We start from the raw sequence: 22,439 nt of genomic DNA, 5'->3' as shown, positions 1-22,439 counted from the left end.
TGACATAAAATATTATGCATTTATAATAACGGTATTAGCTATTTAGATACTGTGATCTTCTCACTTTAAATGTATATTTGAAATTCAATTGTATCTAACTTGGTGTGCTACAGAAATGTTTAGGTTGCTTCATAAGATTGTATCCATGACTACCTTTTTGCATTGCAAAGATTATGAACTGTTAGTCCACAGTAGTGTACTTTAAATAACTTACATTGTTTCCATAGTACTCCATAGATAATAAATTGTGCAAGATAATAAAAGTAACAACGATCAATTAACATTTTCTGGATTCTGCCCCATAGGCAAGTTGTTGTTCTTTGGCCTAGTGATGGACATATTAGCTTGAGTGTTATGTGGGTATTTTCATTTCCATGACTTCATCCGAGGGGAAAGCCGAGAGTGTCTGAAGTGGCGGGTACTGGCTTCAAAGTGATAGATGAAACCAGATGATCCAAACCTCACTCCTTTTTTACATGAATACAATGGCTGTAATACACGTTAAAAAGGGATGTGGCTTTGATTACCTAGTTTATACATACCATTTTGAAACCCTTAGCCATCACTGAGGATCCCCTTAATGTAGGTCTAAGACAGTGGTCTGCAACCTTAAACACTCAAAGACCCATTTGGACCAATTTCCCACAGAAAAGAAAACACTGGGAGCCACAAAACCTGGGTGGGCATGGCCAACTCGATGTCACTCATTTCTACCAGTCACATGACCCCCCTAGCCACGCCTCCCCAGCCGGTCATTTGGGCAGGAACCACAAAACCCTTTTGACATATCTTTCTCCCTCCCCTCCTTCTCTGTATCTCTCTGTCTCTCTCTGTCCCCTCTCTGTATCTCTCTGTCTCGGCCCTGGCTGCTTCTCCATCCCCTGCCGTCGCCCTTACCTTTTCAGGCCAGGCGAGGAGCGACTGGGAGGGGAGGGCGAGGGGCAGGGGGCGAGGCCAGCCAGTGCTGGTATGATCGACAGTGAGCCACAGCAGAGGGCCCAAAGAGCCGCCAGTTGCTGACACCTGGTCTAGGACAACTTGCCACAGCTAACTCACCACGGGACAATTTGCCGCAGTACAGAAGTTACATAATATTGAAGAAATGGTGGAATAGAATCATTAAAGAAAGGATGAAAAAGGAGGGAGAAAATGAAATATAAATGACAAAAATCAAAATATTTTAAAATTATTTTAAATAATTAAATACAATTGACGAATTGTCCCATGGCTAGTTGACCCACAGCGAATTGGTTGTGGCGAGCTGGTCACGGTAAGTTGGCCACGGTGAATTGGCAGCGGTGAGTTGGTTGCAAGTTGGCCATGGCGAGTTCTCCCATTCCGTTCCAGTGTTGGGAAACTGCCAGCCAAAGCGGGGATTAACTTTGAGTCCTTGTGTAGTATCAAGAGGCATAAGGCTCAACTCTTTCCCCATGAAACCTTATCTGGTTGTTCCCAGGGGACATCAGGCAGTCTGCAGAGACTTTTGTAATATAACTGGAAGTCAATAACATTGCTAACTTATGCTAATCACAGGTGGCTGTTATTGCTTGCTTACCTGCTCCTGGTTTTTCCCCTTTTTTGAAATGAGTAAGTTGATTCTGCTTGAATAAGAAAAAGAATAGAGTTGGATGTCTACTAATGCTTTAATCTGTTTTCTCTTTCCTTTTCCCTACTTGAAGGAAGATAGTCCAAAGATAAGGGGGAAATAGTTTTGTAAAAGTTGAAATCAATACATTTATTAATATTTTAACATTCTAAATATTTTAAACAATTTTTGACAGATCTGAGGGTATTATTTTTCAGTCAGCTTATTAACTTGAAAGTATTATTTTCTTAATTTAGTTTGATTCACTTTCCTTTTTTTCCCAACAGGCCTGAGAATCCGTTTATTCAATTTTTCACTCAAGCTTTTGAGCTGCATGTTATATATAGTTCGGGTGCTCCTGGAGGATCCCTATCAGCAACATGGATGGTAATCTTTTAATTTTTCTCTCAAAATGCCTGAGAAATTGTTTTACTAAGATCACTCGTGCATAATATATGATCTCCTAACATATTTTTAATTCTACAGGAGTCATTTGTAATCCAATTTTCACATTTCATTCATTATGTGCAGGTAGAGAGAACTATAATATTGCAGGCAAATCTTAATTAGCAGATGGTTGATAAAGTAAAATATTAAAGAGACCAGAACATTGGTTGTTGTTGCTACTATATCTCACATAATATACATTACAATGCACTATTTTTCTATATGATGACCGAAATACAGGTAGTCCTTGACTTACAACAGTTCATTTAGTGACCATTCAAAGTTACAATGGCAGTTAGATCATTGTTTCACAACTATGACCATTGCAGCACCTCATGGTCACATGGTTTACATTCAGATGCTTGACAATTGGTTCATATTTATGATGGTTGCAGTGTCCCAAGGTCATGTGATCATCTTTTGCGACCTTCTGTCAAGCAAAGTCAGTGGGGATTCATTTAACAACCGTGTTATTAATTCAACAACTGCAGTGATTGACTTAACAGATGTAGCAAGAAAAGTCGTAAAATGGGGCAAAACTCACTTTCTCACTTAGCAACGTAAATTCTGGAGTCAATTGTGGTCATAAACCAAGGACTATCTCATTCTCTCTCGCTTCCTCTGCTCCCCTCCTCCCTATTCCCTCAGATTATTCTTTCCCTTCTTTAGTTCTCCCCCCCACACACCCGAGTCAGTTCAGATATTGTTTTTTTTTTTATTGTCTGTTCATGCTGTTCTTCTCTGGTTTTCCTACGTCCATTTATCCCAAGTTCCTTCAAACTTTGTTTTGGGTTTTCAGGACTTCTTGCTATCCTTCTCTATGCAGCATCGCAGGTGTTTGGGGAAGTGCTTTATTCTCCCCTTTTCACCGCCAAAGGTATTCAAGCACTGAGGCTCTGGGTTCCCTGAAGAAAACAACTGATTTTAATATTTTTAAAAAGATTTTGAAAACATGTTTTTTCCAGTAAGGGATGTAATGGAAGAAGTTGAATACAGCTGGGCAATATTGTAAAATCTGATCTTTGGCTAGACAGCTAACAAGCTTTCAAGTTGTCTTCTTGAAGGACTTATATTTATTTTAATTATTGTTTAATTACTTTTCCAGGATATAGGGCTTGATTATGAAATTTTGTGTTTACTTTACTTGGCTGTTGTTTCGTTGCGTTTTTATTATGAAAATATGTATAACTATTGGCTGTCCCTCACATTCTGGTATTCGGTTTGTTTTTAATTGATTATTAGGCTTCTTGTTGTCATTGCAGCTGTTACTGCTGCTGTTAATATTATTCAGAGGACTTACCTAATTTTGTTTTATTAAAGGGAATTTTGCATGTGTATGTACAAGTGTGTTCAAGCCAATATAATGAATGCACTGTGCTTGTTGTTAAGTTTAAAAGCAAAACAGTTTAACTTTTTGAACTACATAAAAAGTGTGTGCCTGACCACAGTACATTTTAACTAACAAAGTTAAAAGCTGGCAGCTGACAGGCCTATCTAAAAGCCTTCATAGATTGCACAAGTTCAGTGCTCACACGAAGTCCACATTTGCAGGAGCAATTTGCAATATGCCAGTTGTAGATGCAGAAAAATGCAGAAAAAACCTTTCCCTTCAAAGCACTGTCCTCCTTTAAATCTCTCTGCATAAGCCTTTGCTTACAATAAGGAAAAGAGACCAGTACTGTGATGCCCTTGCCATCAGAGGACATATGTTTTCTTTTAAAGTTTAGCTTATTTTTTTCCATGAAAACTGGCTTTGTTAGATGTGAATACAGCATTGCTTCAAATCACTGATTCTAAAGAAGGGAACTTCAGATCATTTACTTCAAATCCCACCCTTTGATTTTTTTTTTAAATGACAAGCTAACATTCACAAGAAAGAAAACTAAGGGCTGCTGAAGGAGAGGGAAAAGGGTACCCAAGCTCATGGCTTTGATTGAATTCATTCAAGCTTGTGTACTGCTAAACCATGGCTTTGCATTTACTTTGACTAAACAGAAAAATAAACAGGCTAAATAGAGTGCTCTCAACTCTTCCCTGATTGTCTTTGCAGATTACAATGAGTAGATTACAAAAAGTGCTATTGAAACAAATGGTACATATAGAGTAAATGTGCCAAGATTTTTACAGCTAGTCCAAAATTTATGTTGCTAAGATTTCTGTTGCAAATGAGTTTTGCCCCATTTTATGACTAATTTTGCTACAGTTGTTAAGTGAATCACTGGAGTCATTAAGTGAATTTGGCTTCCCCCATTGACTTTGCTTTCAGAAGCTGGCTGGAGGGTTACAAATGGTGATCACATAGCCCCGGGACATTGCACCTGTAATAAATACATGCCAATTACCAAGCACCCAAATTTTGATTATGTGACCATGAGGATGCTTCAGTAGTTGTAAGTGTGAAAAGCAGTTATGTCATTTTTTCAGTGCCATTGTAAGTTCAAATGGTCACTATAATGAATGGTTGTAAGTCAAAATAATAGAATAACAGAGTTGGAAGGGACTTTGGAGGTCTTCTAGTCCAGCCTTCTAGACAAATGACAGTCCAGTCTCTTTTTAATAGTCTCCTGAGGATGGCAAGCCATTCCACAATTTATTGTTCTCACTGTAAAGAAATTTCCTTAGTTCTAGGTTGCTTCTCTCCTTGATTAATTTCCATCCATTGCTTCTTGTCTTGCCTTCTGGTGCTTCAGAAAATAGTTTGATTCCCTCTTCTTTGTGTCAGCCCCATAAATATTGAAACACTGCTGTCATGTCATTCCTAGTCCTTCTAGATTAGACATATCCAATTCCTGCAACTGTTTTTAATACGTTTTAGTCCTCAGCTCTGTAATCAGCTTCATTGTTTTTCTGTGTATTCTTTCCAGAGTCTCATCATCCTTGTTTAAAAATATTGTGGTAACCAAAATATGCGGCATTCCAAGTGCAGTCTTACCAAGGTGTTATAAAGCAGTATTAACACTTCATGTGATCTGGAATCTATTCCTCTGTTAATACAGCATACGATTTCATTGGCTTTTTTGACCATACTTTTTTTTGGCCATACTGGTTTTTAGAATATAGGTAGTTGAGGACTACCTCTATTTGCCTCACAACCCAACACACATTATGCCAGCCTACGCGTGACGCAGGCTGGTTGCATCACGCGTAGGCCACACCCATCCCAGCTCCGCAAATGGGAAAAATGTCGTGAAACATCACCTGACACGGCAAGTTTTACACCCATGCATTATGCTGTTGAGGTGTTACTACATGGAGGGAGGAAAAGGGGAGAGAATGACTTCTCTATTACCTCAAAGATTTGTTCCACATTTCTATTACCATCATGTAGAATAAGCTGAGACAAACAGATAAATTCCCATTGTAAAAGAAGGCTATGCATTCTAACCTGGAGTAAGCGATATTAAATTTGCTATAGAATATGCATATACACATCTGCACCTGCTAAGCATTGTTGAATTTTCTATAAAAAAATATTGTGTGCTTTCTTTCCTTTCCTGCTCAATTATTTATTCCAGTCACTTCAATAGTAGCCTATTTTGCTCCTTCACCTTTCTTTTTCTTCCTTCCCTTCATCCTTCACAAATATGTGCGAGTGCGTGTGCATATATTTGATAAATAATGGTTTGAATTATTGTTAAATGCAGTTGGGGGGATTTATTGAATTTATTAAAATGAGGTGCTTTTAATTGAAAATTTTATTCACCAGTTATTTATTCAATTAAAAATAATTGCTTTTTTTCCCCTAGTCCTTGTTTTATTTTTGGAATGTAGCTTCAGAATTATAGAAATAAGCAAACACAGTTGTGTATCCATTTCTGTCTTAAGGGATTTATTGAAATGTGATGCCTTTATATTGACAATCTCATCCAGTAATTATTTATTCAATTAAAATTAATTGGATTTTTGTCTTGTCCTTGGAATGTAGCTGTGAAGTAGGATGCCTAAACATATGCAAACACATAGTTGTGTATGCAACACTGTCTTGGGCACACATTTATAGTATTGGGGGGGAAAAAGATACTTTTAGCATTGGTTTCAGATGAAGTTCACAACATTAGCTTGACTTGTAGAGAAATTAGACATTGCGTAGGTACTTTACTTTGTGCAGTTTATCATTTTAGAGGTATCTCCCTTCCCTTGCTTTTGCTTTCGTTTTAATTATGTTTCAAACAGATACAGTATACAGGAAACTTTATCAAACTTTAGAAATTTACTACTTTGATCACTTTGATGAAATGCATCACAGATCAGTCTAAATATTCTCAGTCATCTAACTATAGTTCCCTTTTCTTTTGATCATATAATTATAATACACCCATAAAAACATCATTTGTACACTTTATTCTGTATAATTTTTTAAAAACTTGCAGTGATTTTAATAAAAAAGTTAGCATTTGTTTCCCATAATTATTGTATCTCCTAGGATCATAATTCTTCAAAGAATGCCAGAGCTGTTTATTTTAATAGCTGGAATATAAATTGTATTGCTTATAACCTAATAATAGTGAAATAATTATTTCAAAAATGACAGTTATGTCCATATTGAATCTCATCTCTTGGGAGAGAACAACCAAGTAGATGACATATTGGTAGATGAGTCTGTTGGCACATAAATCTAATAAATAAAAATTAATGAATAAAATTGTAGGAGGAACCAGGAGATTGCTGCAAACTAGTGTGGTATGAACTAAATTTCCCATTACTAGATATCTTGGCAGTTTCCAGGGATATTGTTATTATTCCTGTGTATAGCTGTGCTATTTTCTAGGTTAACTGAAAAATTTCTAATATTTAACATAACATAACATAACAACAGAGTTGGAAGGGACCTTGGAGGCCTTCTAGTCCAACCCCCTGCCCAGGCAGGAAACCCTACACCATCTCAGTCAGATGGTTATCCAACATCTTCTTAAAAATTTCCAGTGTTGGAGCATTCACAACTTCGGAAGGCAAGTCGTTCCACTTATTAATTGTTCTAACTGTCAGGAAATTTCTCTTTAGTTCCAAGTTGCTTCTCTCTTTGATCAGTTTCCACCCATTGCTTCTTGTTCTACCCTCAGGTGCTCTGGAGAACAGCCCCTCTTCTTTGTGGCAACCCCTGAGATATTGGAACACAGCTATCATGTCTCCCCTAGTCCTTCTTTTTATTAAACTAGACATACCCAGTTCCTGCAACCGTTCTTCATATGTTTTAGCCTCCAGTCCCCTAATCATCTTTGTTGCTCTTCTCTGCACTCTTTCTAGAGTCTCAACATCTTTTTTACATCGTGGCGACCAAAACTGGATGCAATATTCCAAGTGTGGCCTTACCAAGGCATTATAAAGTGGCACTAACACTTCACGTGATCTTGATTCTATCCCTCTGTTTATGCAGCCCAGAACTGTGTTGGCTTTTTTAGCAGCTGCTGCACACTGCTGGCTCATATCTAAATGGTTATCCACTAGGACTCCAAGATCCCTCTCACAGGTACTACTATTGAGCAAGGTACCACATATACGGTACCTGTGCATTTTGGTTTTTTTGCCTAAATGTAGAACCTTACTTTTTTCACTGTTGAATTTCATTTTGTTAGATAGCGCCCAATGTTCAAGTCTGTCAAGATCTTTCTGTAACTTGAGCCTATCTTCTGGAGTGTTGGCTATTCCTGCCAGCTTGGTGCCATCTGCAAATTTGATGAGTTCCCCATCTATCCCCTCGTCCAAATCATTGATGAAGATGTTGAAGAGTACTGGGCCTAAAACAGAGCCTTGGGGTACTCCACTGCATACTTCCCTTTATGTGGATGTAGTTCCGTTGAAGACTACACGTTGAGTGCGGTTGGTCAGCCAGTTACGAATCCATCTGGTGGTGGTGCTGTCTAACCCACATTTTTCTACTTTATCTAGTAGTAGGTTATGGTCTACTTTATCAAATGCTTTACTGAAGTCCAAGTAAATTATATCGACAGCATTCCTCTGGTCTACTAATTTTGTCATTTTGTCAAAGAATGCGATAAGATTAGTCTGGCATGATCTGTTTTTGACAAACCCATGTTGGCTTTTGGTTATTACTTTGTTTGCTTCTAGGTGTTCGGTGATTCGTTGCTTGATTATCTTTTCCAGAATCTTTCCCAGTATTGATGTCAGGCTGATAGGTCTGTAGTTTCCTGGATCTGTTTTTTTTCCTTTTTTGAAGATGGGAACTACATCAGCTCTTTTCCAGTCCTCTGGCAGCTCCCCTGTGCTCCAGGATCTTTGAAAGATATAGTTCAGTGGTTCTGAGATCACGTCTGCCAGTTCCTTCAGAACCTTGGGGTGTAATCCATCCGGTCCTGGTGATTTAAACTCGTCTATGGTAGACAGGTGTTCACTTACCATTTTCTTCCCTATTTTAACTTGTGTTTCTAATCTGTTTTTTGTAGTGCTGTTTTTGATAGGTTGGATTGTTTTTTCCTTTTGTGTAAAGACAGATGCAAAATATGAGTTAAGTAGATCTGCTTTCTCTCTGTTGCTTGTCATCTTCTTGCCACTTTCTCCCAGCAATGGGCCAATTGTTTCCTTGTCTTTTTTCTTGTTTTTAACATGTTGGAAGAAGCTTTTTTTGTTATTAAATATGGGATTGGCACATATGTAGCTTTTAGTGTGCAGCTATTTCCAATTCATATTTTTTCCCAATGTAAAAGTTGTAAAGTCATGAGGATAATATATGTTTAAATCACCATACCTCCACAAAATTACTACTAATTATATCTTTGCTTTGACATTAAGATTTTTATATTGTGATTGGCACCCAAAAGGAAGATCCAAACATAGTCCAAGACCTAAGTAGTTTGTTGATAATAATTAAAAAATAGGATTCTGCTCTATAATCAAGAGCCAGGCTGAATTAGAAATTACAGCTGTTTCTTTGAATTTGCCTGTTTTCTTTTTGTTGTTTTATTTTAGGCCTCTGTTAATTTGAAAACAAGTTCATATTCTGTCCCCCCAGGTTCTTTTGTATTAATGAGATTTTTTTTCTTTTGAGAAACAATGAATTTTAACAAAATTGCATGCATGCATTTTAATACATTATCCCTGTAGGTGTCATTAATTAATATTAAATCTTAAATCTTGAAATGGAACCACTTTTCATCTGAATTCATTTGAAAGACGTTCTTTGCCCCTAATTTTAAAATCCAGCAAAGGCGATAATAAAGGTGGAAAAATAGGAAAACAAGCATGGGAGCAGCCTGTGGCTCTGGTGAAGTTGGCTTTCCTCTTGTCAAATAAATCATGATTTGATTTTGAAATCAAGCAGTTGATTTAAATATCTTTTTTGTGATTTTGCATATCCTTGTATTACTTATTCTGTTACTACTTTTGAAAGAGGCTACTAATAACTCTGACAATGTTTATTTTTCTATTTAGCAAGCATATTGGTTGGCTCCATACTATTACTAAGGAAATATGTTTTTGAACAAAATGTCCTAAACAATTAAAAACATTTCTTTTAAAACAGGGATGTCAAAGTTGTAACCAAAGCATCCTCAGTGATAGAATGGGAGACCACCAGGAGAGGTCAGGAGGAGGGGTCAAGGGGATGGCAAAAGGCAGCAGGGCTGCTATTGGCCAAGTGCTAAGCCAGGATTTACCTCAGACCCTCACTCTCTTTCATTATAATCTCCTTCCTTCCTTCCTTCCTTCCTTCCTTCCTTCCTTCCTTCCTTCCTTCCTTCCTTCCTTCCTTCCTTCCTTCTTCCCTTTTCTTCTTTTTCCTTCCCTCTTCATTCTCCTTCTTCCATTCCCTCTTTTCTTCTTTTTCTTTCCTGTCCCTTCTTGGATGCTTAAATGCAAAAGGGGAAACATTTCTCGATGCCTGCTCAAGAAATGCCACTGTTATCAAATGCCACTTTTGCTAGTCGTTTGTGGTCACTTAAAAGACTGAGAACACACCTGGCTCAGTTTATCCCATGCTTGCATTTCATGGGGATGTCCACAGACAACTGTACAGCAAAACTGTCAAAATGATGGCTCTGATAATTGATCCTCTGTTTTTTTATGTGCAACAACTTTAATGTTTAAAAGCGGAGATAAGTTAGTTGCTTTCTATATACATAATCCTTAAATGGGCTCTCCTGTAGGGATACTGCCATGGTCTAATTCAGACTGGAAATATAGCGAAGGAAGACATTTTCTCCCACTTGCTTTGTTCTGTTTTCCTCACTGGAAATAACGGAGAACTGGGTCTGTGCTTGTGCGCACACACTGGAATGGTGTGGGCCGGGCCAAAGTGACACGAGCCGGACCTTTACAGTTTCCAAAATGGCCATGCGGGCCACATCCACTCTCACAGTGGGCTGCATCTGGCCCATGGGTCTTGAGTTTAACACCCCTGTTTTAAAAGATACACTGACTTGAATGAGGCTGACTTTAATATATACTGAGTCTTTAGATTTTGTGCCTTTGAATTCATAACATCACAATATGATTATTATGATTAATATAAACATTTTCCTCAACTGGAAGAATAATTGTGGGTTGAACCAACTTTGCTAGAAGAAAAGCACCTTTCATTAAATCTGTGGGCATCCAGTACAATTTACAATGATAGTAAACAAAATCATGATGTTGTCATGCAAATGATGTTAATTCTATAATAATGCTAATTACATCATTTGTGATATTTGTGCATTGATATTACGGCCCATATGATATCCTATGTCACACTTCCCCCTTTGACTTGCATGGTTACATTCCCATAATTTTCAGCCAGACAAAATCTGCATAGCAACTCCTTTGAAATATGAGTATTGTTATTATTTGTTTTGTTTTGGTTTTGGTATATAAAAAAAATATAATTAAGCAAGGATATGTTCTTATATATATTATGTTGCATAAAAGTTCATTTAGTTCTGTGTTCTAAATATTCCATGTAAACATTTTAAAATGTTGTTTTAAAATACAATATGTTTGACAGTATATTTCTTCAATAACCAAGCAACCCTCACCCATGATAACCCTCATTTATCGTCTTTCATTTTTAAAATTTTAACCTGAATGATATTTTACAACCCTTTCAAATATTATTATAACAAACTAATGATTTTGTCTGGCTTTCTTTTTTTCCCCATAATCTATTTCGTTATGATATTATGCTGTTTTCTAAATGAAAATGGATTTTACATTTGGATGTCTGCTAGCAAGGAATTAAACCAGGGATGTTCCAGTCAAAACAACATTTCTGCAGAGATAGATTGGTAAGTTTAAGGATGTTTTTATAGCAGCAAATCAATGTTTTTAACTTAAATTATTAGGTTCTTTTTCTAAATAATGTACTTATTGATATTAGCAGGAGCTGTCCTTTGTGCAAAATGGGTAGCTAGATGATTGTAAGTTACCCCAAATGAACTCAAGCCTGATGTGGATAGGAAGAAATACTTTGAAACAAACTTAAGTACATTGAATTTAGAATTTACAAATATTCTAATAATAATATGAAAGCACTCTGGATTCTATATCAAGAAGGAAATTTCATTTTGATTAGTCAAACTGAAATGCTTCATAGGTTATACATTGGCTGTATTTACAAGGTATACTGCAGCAAAACCAACCCTGTTCTCTCCTTTCTGTTTTCAGGGTCTATTAGACATTCTGTCGCTTAATTATTTTTTTTTTAAAAAAGTACTGACCGTTGAAAGAGCAATTAAATAAACTCTTCCCCCACTTCATGGCAGATCCGTTTCTCACATTTGAAGTAATGTACAACTATTACCATTATTCCAATACATTACCATAACTGTTTCTTAAATTTTCCTCAAGTTATATAAATCTGCAGGATTTCATGGAGAAAAGTTGCTAAGAACATAGAAAAATGTATGAATATGTATTGCATATGTATGTAGTTGAAAAAGCCATGGTTGACTTCAATTCTGAAAACAAAGACAACATAGCGGCTACTTGCAGCATACAAATGAACAACAACAAAAATCACAATTTTTTTGGGGGGGGAGGGGAGTATTATTTTGGCCCAAGATAAGAACTGCTTCTAGTCATAATTTATGCCTACTATTCAAATGTGTAATGTAATGAGTTCCATAGAAAGATAAACTAGTCACTTATGACATTAGATGTGATTGCAGCATTTGATAGGAAAAGTGAGCCATGGATTACTTCATGGATTATTATCTGAAACATCTAATCAGTTTCTTAGCTCTAGAGTATCTCTCTCCTGCTCTTCTCTCATAAATCAAAATATTTTGAATTCATGAGTAGAATTCAAGGAAAATAATAATAATAATTTCAGAGTGTTAATTTGGATGTGGAGGGAGAATAGCTTGTTCAAATAAGGTTTTCTCCTCCCCCCCAAATAAATACCTAAATTAATTCCCTTTGTTGCTGTAATTTTTCAGGTCACTTATTATTTGGGTGAATCGAAGCTTACCTTTGTGGGGATTACAGGTAATGTATACTTTCATTTTTATAGATTTTACATACGTTTAAAAACATTTTAGAGTAAAAAATGGGTACTTATTAACAGAATGGCAAATTAGTGAGGGCAGAGGCCCTTCTGCAAATATATATATTGTATATTTTATAATATTTTTCACTGAAGAAATTTAGGATGATTGTTATGATTATCAGTCAAGAAGATATAACCAGTCCTTCTTTGATGTCTACCTTGATAAAAACTATTTGCAAATGTAATACTAGCGGGTGGTGGTGGTGTTTTGTCTTTTTTAATCCCAAACAATGTGTGCACTTATAATTATTTTTTGTGCCTAACAACAGTGCATGGGGGAGTGAGAGTAATGCTAGCATAGTTGTATGAGAGCTTTATCTAAATGAGCCTGCAGCAATCTGTGATCTTTGCAGCTTCTCTCTTTCTGTCTCAGCCATGTGTTCACACCTAGCAAACATTTTACCTCTTTTTTTTTTTTAAATTTGAATTTATATTCCGCCCTTCTCCGAAGACTCAGGGCGGCTTACACAGTGTTAAGCAATAGTCTTCATCCATTTGTATATTATATACAAACTTTTATTGCCCCCAACAATCTGGGTCCTCATTTTACCTACCTTATAAAGGATGGAAGGCTGAGTCAACCTTGGGCCTGGTGGGACTAGAACCTGCAATAATTGCAAGCAGCTGTGTTAATAACAGACAGACTTAGTCTGCTGAGCCACCAGAGGCCTTCTGATTTAAGGAATGGATTGCAATTGCTAAACATGGAAAGGATATACTCAACCTATGATCATTCATTCACTAATTATTTGAAGTATGACAGAACCAAACAGATGGTGGTTACAACTGATCCTCCAAGTTCTGGCTGATACAGCACTCCTACAGTCACATGACCGAGAACTGGTTGCTTTGCTACCTGTTCACACTTACAGCTGGTTGCCAAATACTTGCAGTCACGTGATAGCTATTTGACCCCTTCCTGTTTTACCCAGAAAGTCGATTTTATGACTTGTGCTGTACTGTATTTTGTACATCCTCCTTGACCCATGGATTGTGGAGCCATAGGTTGTGGGTTGTGGAGGGTACCTTTTATGCACCCTCCACAATCCACTCCAGAATTCTTGCGCAATGCCTGACCCTCTTGTGTATCCATCTTATTTAAGATCTCTAGGATTCATTTATACTGCTTTGTTTCTTTTATTTTGGTGAAAATGACACAATAAATTCTTGTGAACAATGCCAGATTTTTACTGAATTGGCTTGCAACAGTTATTAGTCTCATTTGCAAATTAGTATATGACTATAGTATCTCTCTCATTAACTTTGAAGTTAATGGTGCCCACACACACAGAAGAGATCCTGTCTTACTAATTAATACAAGAGGTCCAGATCTTAGCCATGTTTCAGTACCTTACGTTTTCTGAAGAAAGCAACACTCTCCTAGGAAAATGCCATCAAAATTTAACCACCGCAAGAAACTTTACAGAGTCAACGAGGAGATATTCTTGTTCCAGTTTTAGCACCTGGTTCTATTTCAACGATAGGAATATTACTCCTAACATTGATATCATTTCTTGCTCTGGTTAAGGTCAGAAATTAGACAAATATAACCTGTCCCCTTCTTGAGCTTTGGTTCATATTGTCAACTGTCAAACTTGTGTGCCCAAATATCATAGTTTTGTAGCAGAAAATAGACTCAATCCAATCTCATCTGCCAGACGAATAAAGGAAATAGTACATTTTTTCTAACAGAAGCAGCACAATTTGCCAAGCAGGAATTATGTTCAGCTCATCCCTCAGCTTCCTCCATTTGTTTATCCTACTGCCTATAATCCTACTGAACTAAAGGCCCCCAGACTTTCAAAGGGAAAAAGCATGCTGTTTAGTACTCAGGAGCTTTCATTAGATGTTAGCAATATCTGACTCAGTACAGCAGAACTGCAGGTAACAGACTTAATCTATGACCATGATCCTCCTGTATACTTACTATTTGAAGACCATTTGGCTCACTTTCAAGGTACATGGACTTCTTTAATTAAGAACTTGGGGGTTATGTTGGTTGTTTCATAAGTTTATAGGTTTTATACTAAATTCACCAGAACACCCTGATTTCCAGAGTTATGTCAAATGGCTCTCTATACAACATAGAGAGCATTCACCAGAAATAGGGTTAAAAATGCTGAACATTTGCCATCAAAAATATTTTTTAAAATGCTCTTATATCAGTATGGTATTCATTACTTCCATTCTTTCACATGAATAACACTTTGGCTAATGAGTCTATGAGACCCTTCCCTTCTCACAGTTCTGATTATAATTAATAGCAGCAATGACAAATGCTACTGTTGCTACAGCTCCATATATTGCAGGTATAATTAAGATTGCCTTCCCAACAAGAATAAAGGCCCATGTAATAACCTACATGACAGCTACAATTTCAGATGCTCAATTGGCTCATGTGCAAATATATTCTAATGGGCACAGTGTTGCTATTCTATTTTTTCAGACTCAAAAAATTCATGTTCCTCCTTGATTCTACCTAGTGTCAAGGGATTTCACTAGAGTTAATTCCCTTCCCAACTCCATATCTCTTTATCATCAGTGTTTTTATATGTGGATGGGGAGTTCACTTTAGAGCCATTTTCATTTGAGCTGCTTGGTACAGGCACTTCCACATAATGTGGAAGTTATTATAAGATTCTGAAGGCTGTCCTGATGGCCAGATTTATCAGGTGATAACATAATTCAATCTGGTACAGAATAACAATAAGGGACCTTGAAGGTCTTCTAGTCCAATCCCCTGATCAAGCAGAAGACCCTATAACATTTCAGACAAATGGCTGTCAAATCTCTTAAAAATCTCCAGTGATGGAGCATCCGCAACTTCTGAAGGCAAGCTGTTTCACTGATTAATTGTTCTCACTGTCAGGTAATTTCTCCTCAGTTCAGGTTGGCTCTCCCTTTGATAAATTCCTTTCCATTACTTCTTGTCCTGCCTTCAGGTGCTTTGGAGAATTTGCCTCTCCTTTGTGGCAGCCTCTTAAATATTGGAAGATTGCTATCATGTCACTCCTAGACCTTCTCTTCATTAGATTAGACATTCCCAGTTTTTTCAACCATTATCTTTATGCAATATGTAAATATAACATAATAAATAAATATAATAAATGTTACATATAGCAATATAAATATGTATTTAGGCAATATGTAAACAAACAATAATCACAAAGCACACAAAGAATGGTAATAGCTTCAATAGCAATCCTTCAAGGTATTATCCTACCTGGCTCATGATAAGCCCCAAGCACTGGCTTAGATTTGTCCTTAACTGCATGCCTACATAAAAATTTTATTGCATGCTGTTGTGGAACTATTGGAGATAGTTGAATACCCTATCAGCATGAAGATATAGCTCACTCTTTGCACCCAGTGAAATTTATTTACTGTTTCTATACCATCACAACTATAAGACTTGTGGTGGTATACAAAAAAAAATCTACAATAAAATCAATATCAAAGTTCAAATGTATCATAATCTAAAACCAGAACAACTTGCAACGTTTAATTATTATAGTGCCCCTCTCCCCCAGCATTTCTCACTGAATCTGGGGTGTTGCTTTTCGACACAACATGACTTCTTGGTCCTGAGACACACTGGTTCTTCACATTTGCCTTTACATTAGGCAAGAACATGGATTTAAACCTTCACATTTATCGAGTTTTTTAAAAAACCATTTAAACACCTTGTTCACTTTTCAGTCATCTCTTCATCTGTGAATCCACACAATTGCTTCATACCTCACCTGCTCTCAGACGACTTTACTGTTCTGTTGGATTTGCTGTATCAGCAAATTAGGAACTGAAGGTATTCTGCAGAAGCCACAACTAGTTATCCAGTTATCCAGTATAAAAGAAGATCAATATAACATGCTTAGACCTATAGTTTTCCAAATGGGGCTGTGTACAAAGGCATCTCCCAAGTGGATTAATTCAAGAAATACACTAAAAAACTCTAGTTAAAAGTAAATGATCAGTTATTACCCAGGGTTGTAATAGGAATGGAATGGAGAATGGAATGGAATAGAAATAGAACAGAACAGAATACTTTATTTGACCAAGTGTGATTAGACACAAAAGGAATTTGTCTCTGGAGCAAAAAGCTCTCAGTGTACATGCAAAGCAACAGAGTAATAACAATCATAATAATAATGCTACCAATAAGAGGAGGTAGTAAAGAAGACAAGAAGGACAATAGTAATGCTACAGCCATGGAACATAGGTAAATATACATAAATATTAGACAGTACTGTAAGAATTAAGTGTCCAGCAGAGTGATGGCACGAGGGAAAAAAACCTGTCTCGTGTCTAGTTGTTTTGATATGCAATACTCTACAGTAATGTCATTTTAATTTTGGAATAATGGTATTGAAAGCTGAGCTCAAGTCAACAAAAAGGACTTCAATCCGTGGGGATTCAAGATGTTGCAAGATGTAGTGCAGTGCCATATTGATAGCATCATCTGCCAATCTATTTGCTTGGCATTCAGGATTTTCCTGTTACTTGTTCAGTGATGACAGAAGGGGAAACTTCTATTGTGTTATTAAGTCACAATAGAAGCCTTAATAGATGTTACACAAGAGATGTGTAGAGATATCTGGAGATAGATGTGTGACTGCTATTTCTTGCATCTTTTATATCCTGAAAGTAATATTTAGTTAACTGTAGAACTAATTAAAAAAGATGCACTGATGATATGTGGTAATGAAGTTCAGAGAACACCAAGAACTGCACAATTACAAAAGACCTTGAATTTGGATGGTATCAGTAAAATCATAAGAAGATAAGATAGAAATGCATATCTTGATCTAGACCATTTCAGTGTAGCACTTTGATGTCAAGGTGGCCAACCAGATGCCTCAGTGGAGTTCAAAGCAGGAGGGGGAGATTTACAACACTTGCGCTGTTGTTCTCTTGCCACTTGGAGGCTGCAAACCTACATAACAGTGCATAATCAATAACCTTTGCAGAGCTATTCTCTATGAACCGATCAGTATTGAAACAAACCAAGTTAGTGGCCATCCTGTTGTTTTGTAACAAATTAATTCTGGACAGTGTGGAAAAATGTGCTTGCTTGTGGTTGCTGTATTAAATTCAAAACTTTAAACAGTTTCATTGAATAACCTTTGTCCTGATTTTTGAGAAAATCTCCCTGTCCATTTTCTGCATATCATTAATGTACATTGAACTGTATTTTCCATTTGGTTGCCCACTCATCCAGTTTAAATTTCCTTTCTGTAGCTCTTCACACTTTCATTATCATCAACTTGAATAGTCTAGTATCATCTGCAAATTTAGGCAGCTCAGTGCGCTTAGCCCAAGTCATGATAATTTATGAATAAATTAAGAATCTCCAATCTCAGCAGAGAGCTCTGTGGCACTCCACTTCTTATTTCTTTCCATTGAGAAAATTGCTCATTTATACCACACTTCACTTCATGTTTTTTTCCCCACTAAGTTAACAATCTATAAAGAACAGTGCCTCTTATCCCTTGACCACCAAGTTTTTGTCAGAAGCTTTTTCAAAAACCAACTATACAGTTGGGTGTTTATATTATATTATATTATATTATATTATATTATATTATATTATATTATATTATATTATATTATATTATATTACATTACATTACATTACATTACATTACACCACACCACAACACACCACACCACAACACAACACAACACAACACAACACAACACAACACAACACACTATATTATATTTATTATATATCTCCTTCATTTGCCTTTTGTCACTTGTAAAGAACTTTAGAAGGTAGATTTACTATTGCATCGTCAGAACTAATTTTGCTTCAGGGCTTGTTTCTTTGCCTGCTAATTATTTTTTTCCCTATGATTACATTTTTTCCACTTAGATGTATTAGTGCATTTTGTGCAGTCTGTGGTTGTACAATGCTGCTTAATGGCCCTTCAAAAGGATCTGGGAAGAAAGTGTTTTTTCTCCCTCTACCCGCCCTCCTTATCTATCCTATTTACTTAAATCTATATTTCTGGAATTGCTGCTGTATCAGCTTTGGATATTGATTTGATATATTTACTATTCTTTTTCCCCTTAGAGTTTCTTTTCTTTGCACCCTATGTCACAGTTGTGAGATGGATGGCAATATAAATTATTATAACAATATAATAAGAAATAAATGCTGCCAGTTTATGAATTAATAACATTAATTATTTTATTTGGTACTGAGATCTAGACTATCTCTATGCCTGTGCATATTTGGAATGGAAAGATACTTCCGACCAGAGCATGTAGACATGCTATTTTTCCTTGACAGAAAGGTAGTAGCACTACCAAATTTTCTTCTCCTTGTAAGATTAAGGGAAATTCTCCAACCTTAATCCTTCTGTTATTTCATATCTTTTCTAACACATGAAGACAGGAGTGAAGGAACAGCCCTGCTGAACAATAGAGAACACCCTCTTGATGGGATAGTAATAGTAGTTTCTAGCTGACATGACTTATTTTTAAATCTATTGGTTTGGGAACACATTGCCTATAATAAACTGCACATACAACTGTTGTAATATTTTATCACCCTCTAAATAATTAACAGTGAAGTTGAGATGCTTAGAATTGAGTGGCTTAGCGGTGAAGATACTCGTCTCCCCCTTGGAAGGTTGAGAGTTCAATCCTAGGTAGCAGCAGATGTTTCTCTCCTAGGGCACAAAGAAAAAATATCTGCTTTGAATTCCACATGGTGTCAGGAAGGGCATCCAGATAATAAATGCTCCATTCCATCCAGTTGCTCAGACTCTACCCCAAATTAAGGGATTATGGGTTCATAAAAAAGGAGTTGAGATGTTTAGAATTCTGAAGACTTTGTCACCAAAATGAAGCATGCAAATTGCAACATCTAATTCACTTCAGCTAGAATTAGCGTTACATATTTGGAGCCATTTTAACATTTTTGCAATCTTGCTGATGTTTCTATACCTTCACAACTTGTAATATCTGTGCTGAATCTTGATTATGCTTTTGTTCCGAGTTCAGGTCATTCATTAACTTGGGATGGCATTTTAAAATTAGAGTTGTTCATTCTTTTATTTAGAATTCCATACTCAGTAATGACATGCTCTGCAAATACCAGTTCTTAGAAGGTTGGGTAGCTAAGCAGTTATTGTAAGCCATTTGTTTGGTTTTTAATACCAGATTTGAAAATAATGGGGCTATGTTAGTTTGAAGTGACGTAGTAAAATTATTTTCTAACATACTGTATTTTAAGACATGCAAAGAGTCAAATTTATTTGGGAATCAAGGTGTCAGCTTGGATGATATAGCTTGGCATTTATCATGATTTTGTAAATATAAGCCACTGAGGAATGCTACTCTGCAACTACTATTAATTTCAGTATAATACATGTAAAACCTGAACAAATTCCAAAGAAGTGAATGGATTCTGTGAAGCGTTAGTATATTGGCAAATGACCCAGGTAGTGGATGAAACACAATTCTATCAATTCTGCGTATGACGTTAATGCTACTGATTCTGTGAGTGCTGCCTTCAGTTCATGTTAATTATTGACTATTACATAAAAAGAAGGGAAGGTTTCTGAATATTGGACACTGGTGTCAAATAGCAGTGGGAAGTTATAATGTTCATACTATGTTTCTGGCAAGATAGAGGTATTGAGTTGGTCAGTATTGGAAAAAGAATACAGAAATAAATCAAATTCTGGACAAAATCATTCTTAGTCTGATATGGCAAAACCTTTTTCTGTTCACTGGCTTACTGCATGGATCAATACTTCGTCTTCACAAATTAGCTGTTGCTGGATGATTAATGTCTACAATGCTGGGAAAAATAGATAATCTTTATATATATGTCGGCCAATTTCAAGAAAAAAAATAGAACATATAAAAAGCACTGTTGGTTTGGATAGTCAAAATGCAAAGGCATTTATCATCTGAATTATAGAGCAAGGCACAGATTAAGAAATGGAAGGATTTTGAAAATTTAAAGATTACATTCAGTGCTTATTGTTCACATAGTTTTATTCCTTTTGAATCCTATACATATTTTTTCTATGCTTGCTTAGTCTTCAGAAGTTGCTTAATTTCAAATGCATGTTATTCCTCTAGGTATCAGTGGCTTTAATAAGTCTGTTAGAAACTACACTACTGAGCTATCTCAGTTACAAAGTAAGTACTTATTATTATATTCTTCCAGAGGCAAATTACATTGTGGTCCATTCTTTTGCAGTAGATTTAGTCTTCAAGTATAATATTTAGATAATAGCAGAATATTCTATTTTTAAAATCTGAAATTTTAAAAATAGCAGTAGATTTAGTCTTCAAGTATAATATTTAGATAATAGCAGAATTTTCTATTTTTAAAATCTGATGCAATAAAAACCCTGGCAATTATTTACATCCTGATAAATATCTCTCTCTTAATTCAAGTACCATTCACACCTTAAATCTTTTTATTAATTTCTAAATATTTATTCAGAAACTAATATTGGTATTAGTTGTTTTTGCTTTGTTATGCACAACCCAGAGTCAGTTGTGTGATGAGATGGGTTTCTATATAAATTGGAGAAAGAAAGAAAGAAAGAAAGAAAGAAAGAAAGAAAGAAAGAAAGAAAGAAAGAAAGAAAGAAAGAAAGAAAGAAAGAAAGAAAGATAGATAGATTTTAGTTGATGGTAGCACTTTTCCAAGCAAATTTCTGCCAGATACTGTGACATACTTTTTGAGATGTAGCAAATTAATATCAGGAAACAGAATGCAGAAACTGTATAATTCTGTTGCACGCGCTTATTAGAAATTAAAATATATTGTTGCTGTATTGATCACATTTGACTTGTAAATGTAATTGAATATTTATTACTCTGAGTGAAATCTCTGATATGTTTTTTTGTAGTAAGATTTCTGTATATTCTTTTAAATATTAGGACGCAGAATTACCATATGTCTAATAATGGCAATGATAAAAAATGGGAATTTTAGAAAAAGGTTGAATTATCTATGCTTCTTAAATTCAAATTAAATAAGTATTCTTCAGATTTATTTGTTTTGCTAATACTGTACAACTAACTGAAGTAGTGCTTTGGTATATATTCCTTGGCCATTTTTGAGAGCAACATTTTATTTATTTATTTATTTATTTATTTATTTAAATTTTTATACCGCCCTTCTCCCGAAGGACTCAGGGCGGTGTACAGCCAAAAATAAAAACAGCAAGTATACAAAGTTAAAATATCAATTTAAAATACCTATTCATAATGGCCGAATTAAAACCGTCAGATTGACCTAACCTAAAATACCCCATATAAAATTACCAAGAATTAAAACTTTAAAATTTAGAATTTAAAAAATCAGTCCAATCCCGCTTGAATAAATAAGTGAGTTTTTAATTCCCGGCGAAAGGTCCGAAGGTCAGATATTTGGCGCAAACTGGGGAAGGTCGTTCCAGAGTAGGTGCTCCAACAGAGAAGGCCCTTCCCCTGGGGGCCGCCAGCCGGCATTGCTTGGCGGACGGCACCCTGAGGAGACCCTCTCTGTGAGAGCGTACGGGTCGATGGGAGGCATAAGGTAACAGCAGGCGGTCCCGTAAGTACCCGGGCCCTAAGCCATGGAGCGCTTTAAAAGTGGTAACCAAAACCTTGAAGCGCACCGAAAGAACACAGGTAGCCAGTGCAGACTGCGCAGGAGCGGTGTTACCCGGGAGCAACGAGGAGCTCCCTCGATCACCCACGCAGCTGCATTCTGGACTAACTGGAGTCTCCGAGTGCACTTCAGGGGTAGCCCCATGTAGAGAGCATTGCAATAATCCAGGCGGGAAGTGACGAGAGCATGAGTGACCGTGCATAAGGCATCCCGGTCCAGAAAGGGACGCAACTGGCGGACCAGGCGAACCTGGTAAAAGGCTCTCCTGGAGACGGCCGCCAAATGATCTTCAAACGACAGCC

At 36.4% G+C, this 22,439-nt stretch overlaps 1 protein-coding gene across 1 annotated transcript in view; it reads left to right on the top strand.

Moving 5' to 3' along the window:
- KCNT2 (potassium sodium-activated channel subfamily T member 2) overlaps positions 1-22,439 on the top strand; it is a 163,762-nt gene that overhangs the window by 8,624 nt on the left and 132,699 nt on the right. The window contains exons 2-5 of the mRNA XM_058176642.1: positions 1,873-1,972; positions 11,191-11,247; positions 12,400-12,448; positions 20,610-20,669. Coding sequence (XP_058032625.1) covers positions 1,873-1,972; positions 11,191-11,247; positions 12,400-12,448; positions 20,610-20,669 — 266 coding nt within the window. The remainder of the gene's footprint in view (positions 1-1,872; positions 1,973-11,190; positions 11,248-12,399; positions 12,449-20,609; positions 20,670-22,439) is intronic.

This window comes from Ahaetulla prasina, chromosome 3 (genome assembly GCF_028640845.1).
Source record: "Ahaetulla prasina isolate Xishuangbanna chromosome 3, ASM2864084v1, whole genome shotgun sequence".
Lineage (NCBI taxonomy): Eukaryota > Metazoa > Chordata > Lepidosauria > Squamata > Colubridae > Ahaetulla > Ahaetulla prasina.
Note: the sequence above shows the minus strand (reverse complement) of the source record. Positions and strands in the feature narration are given on the sequence as shown.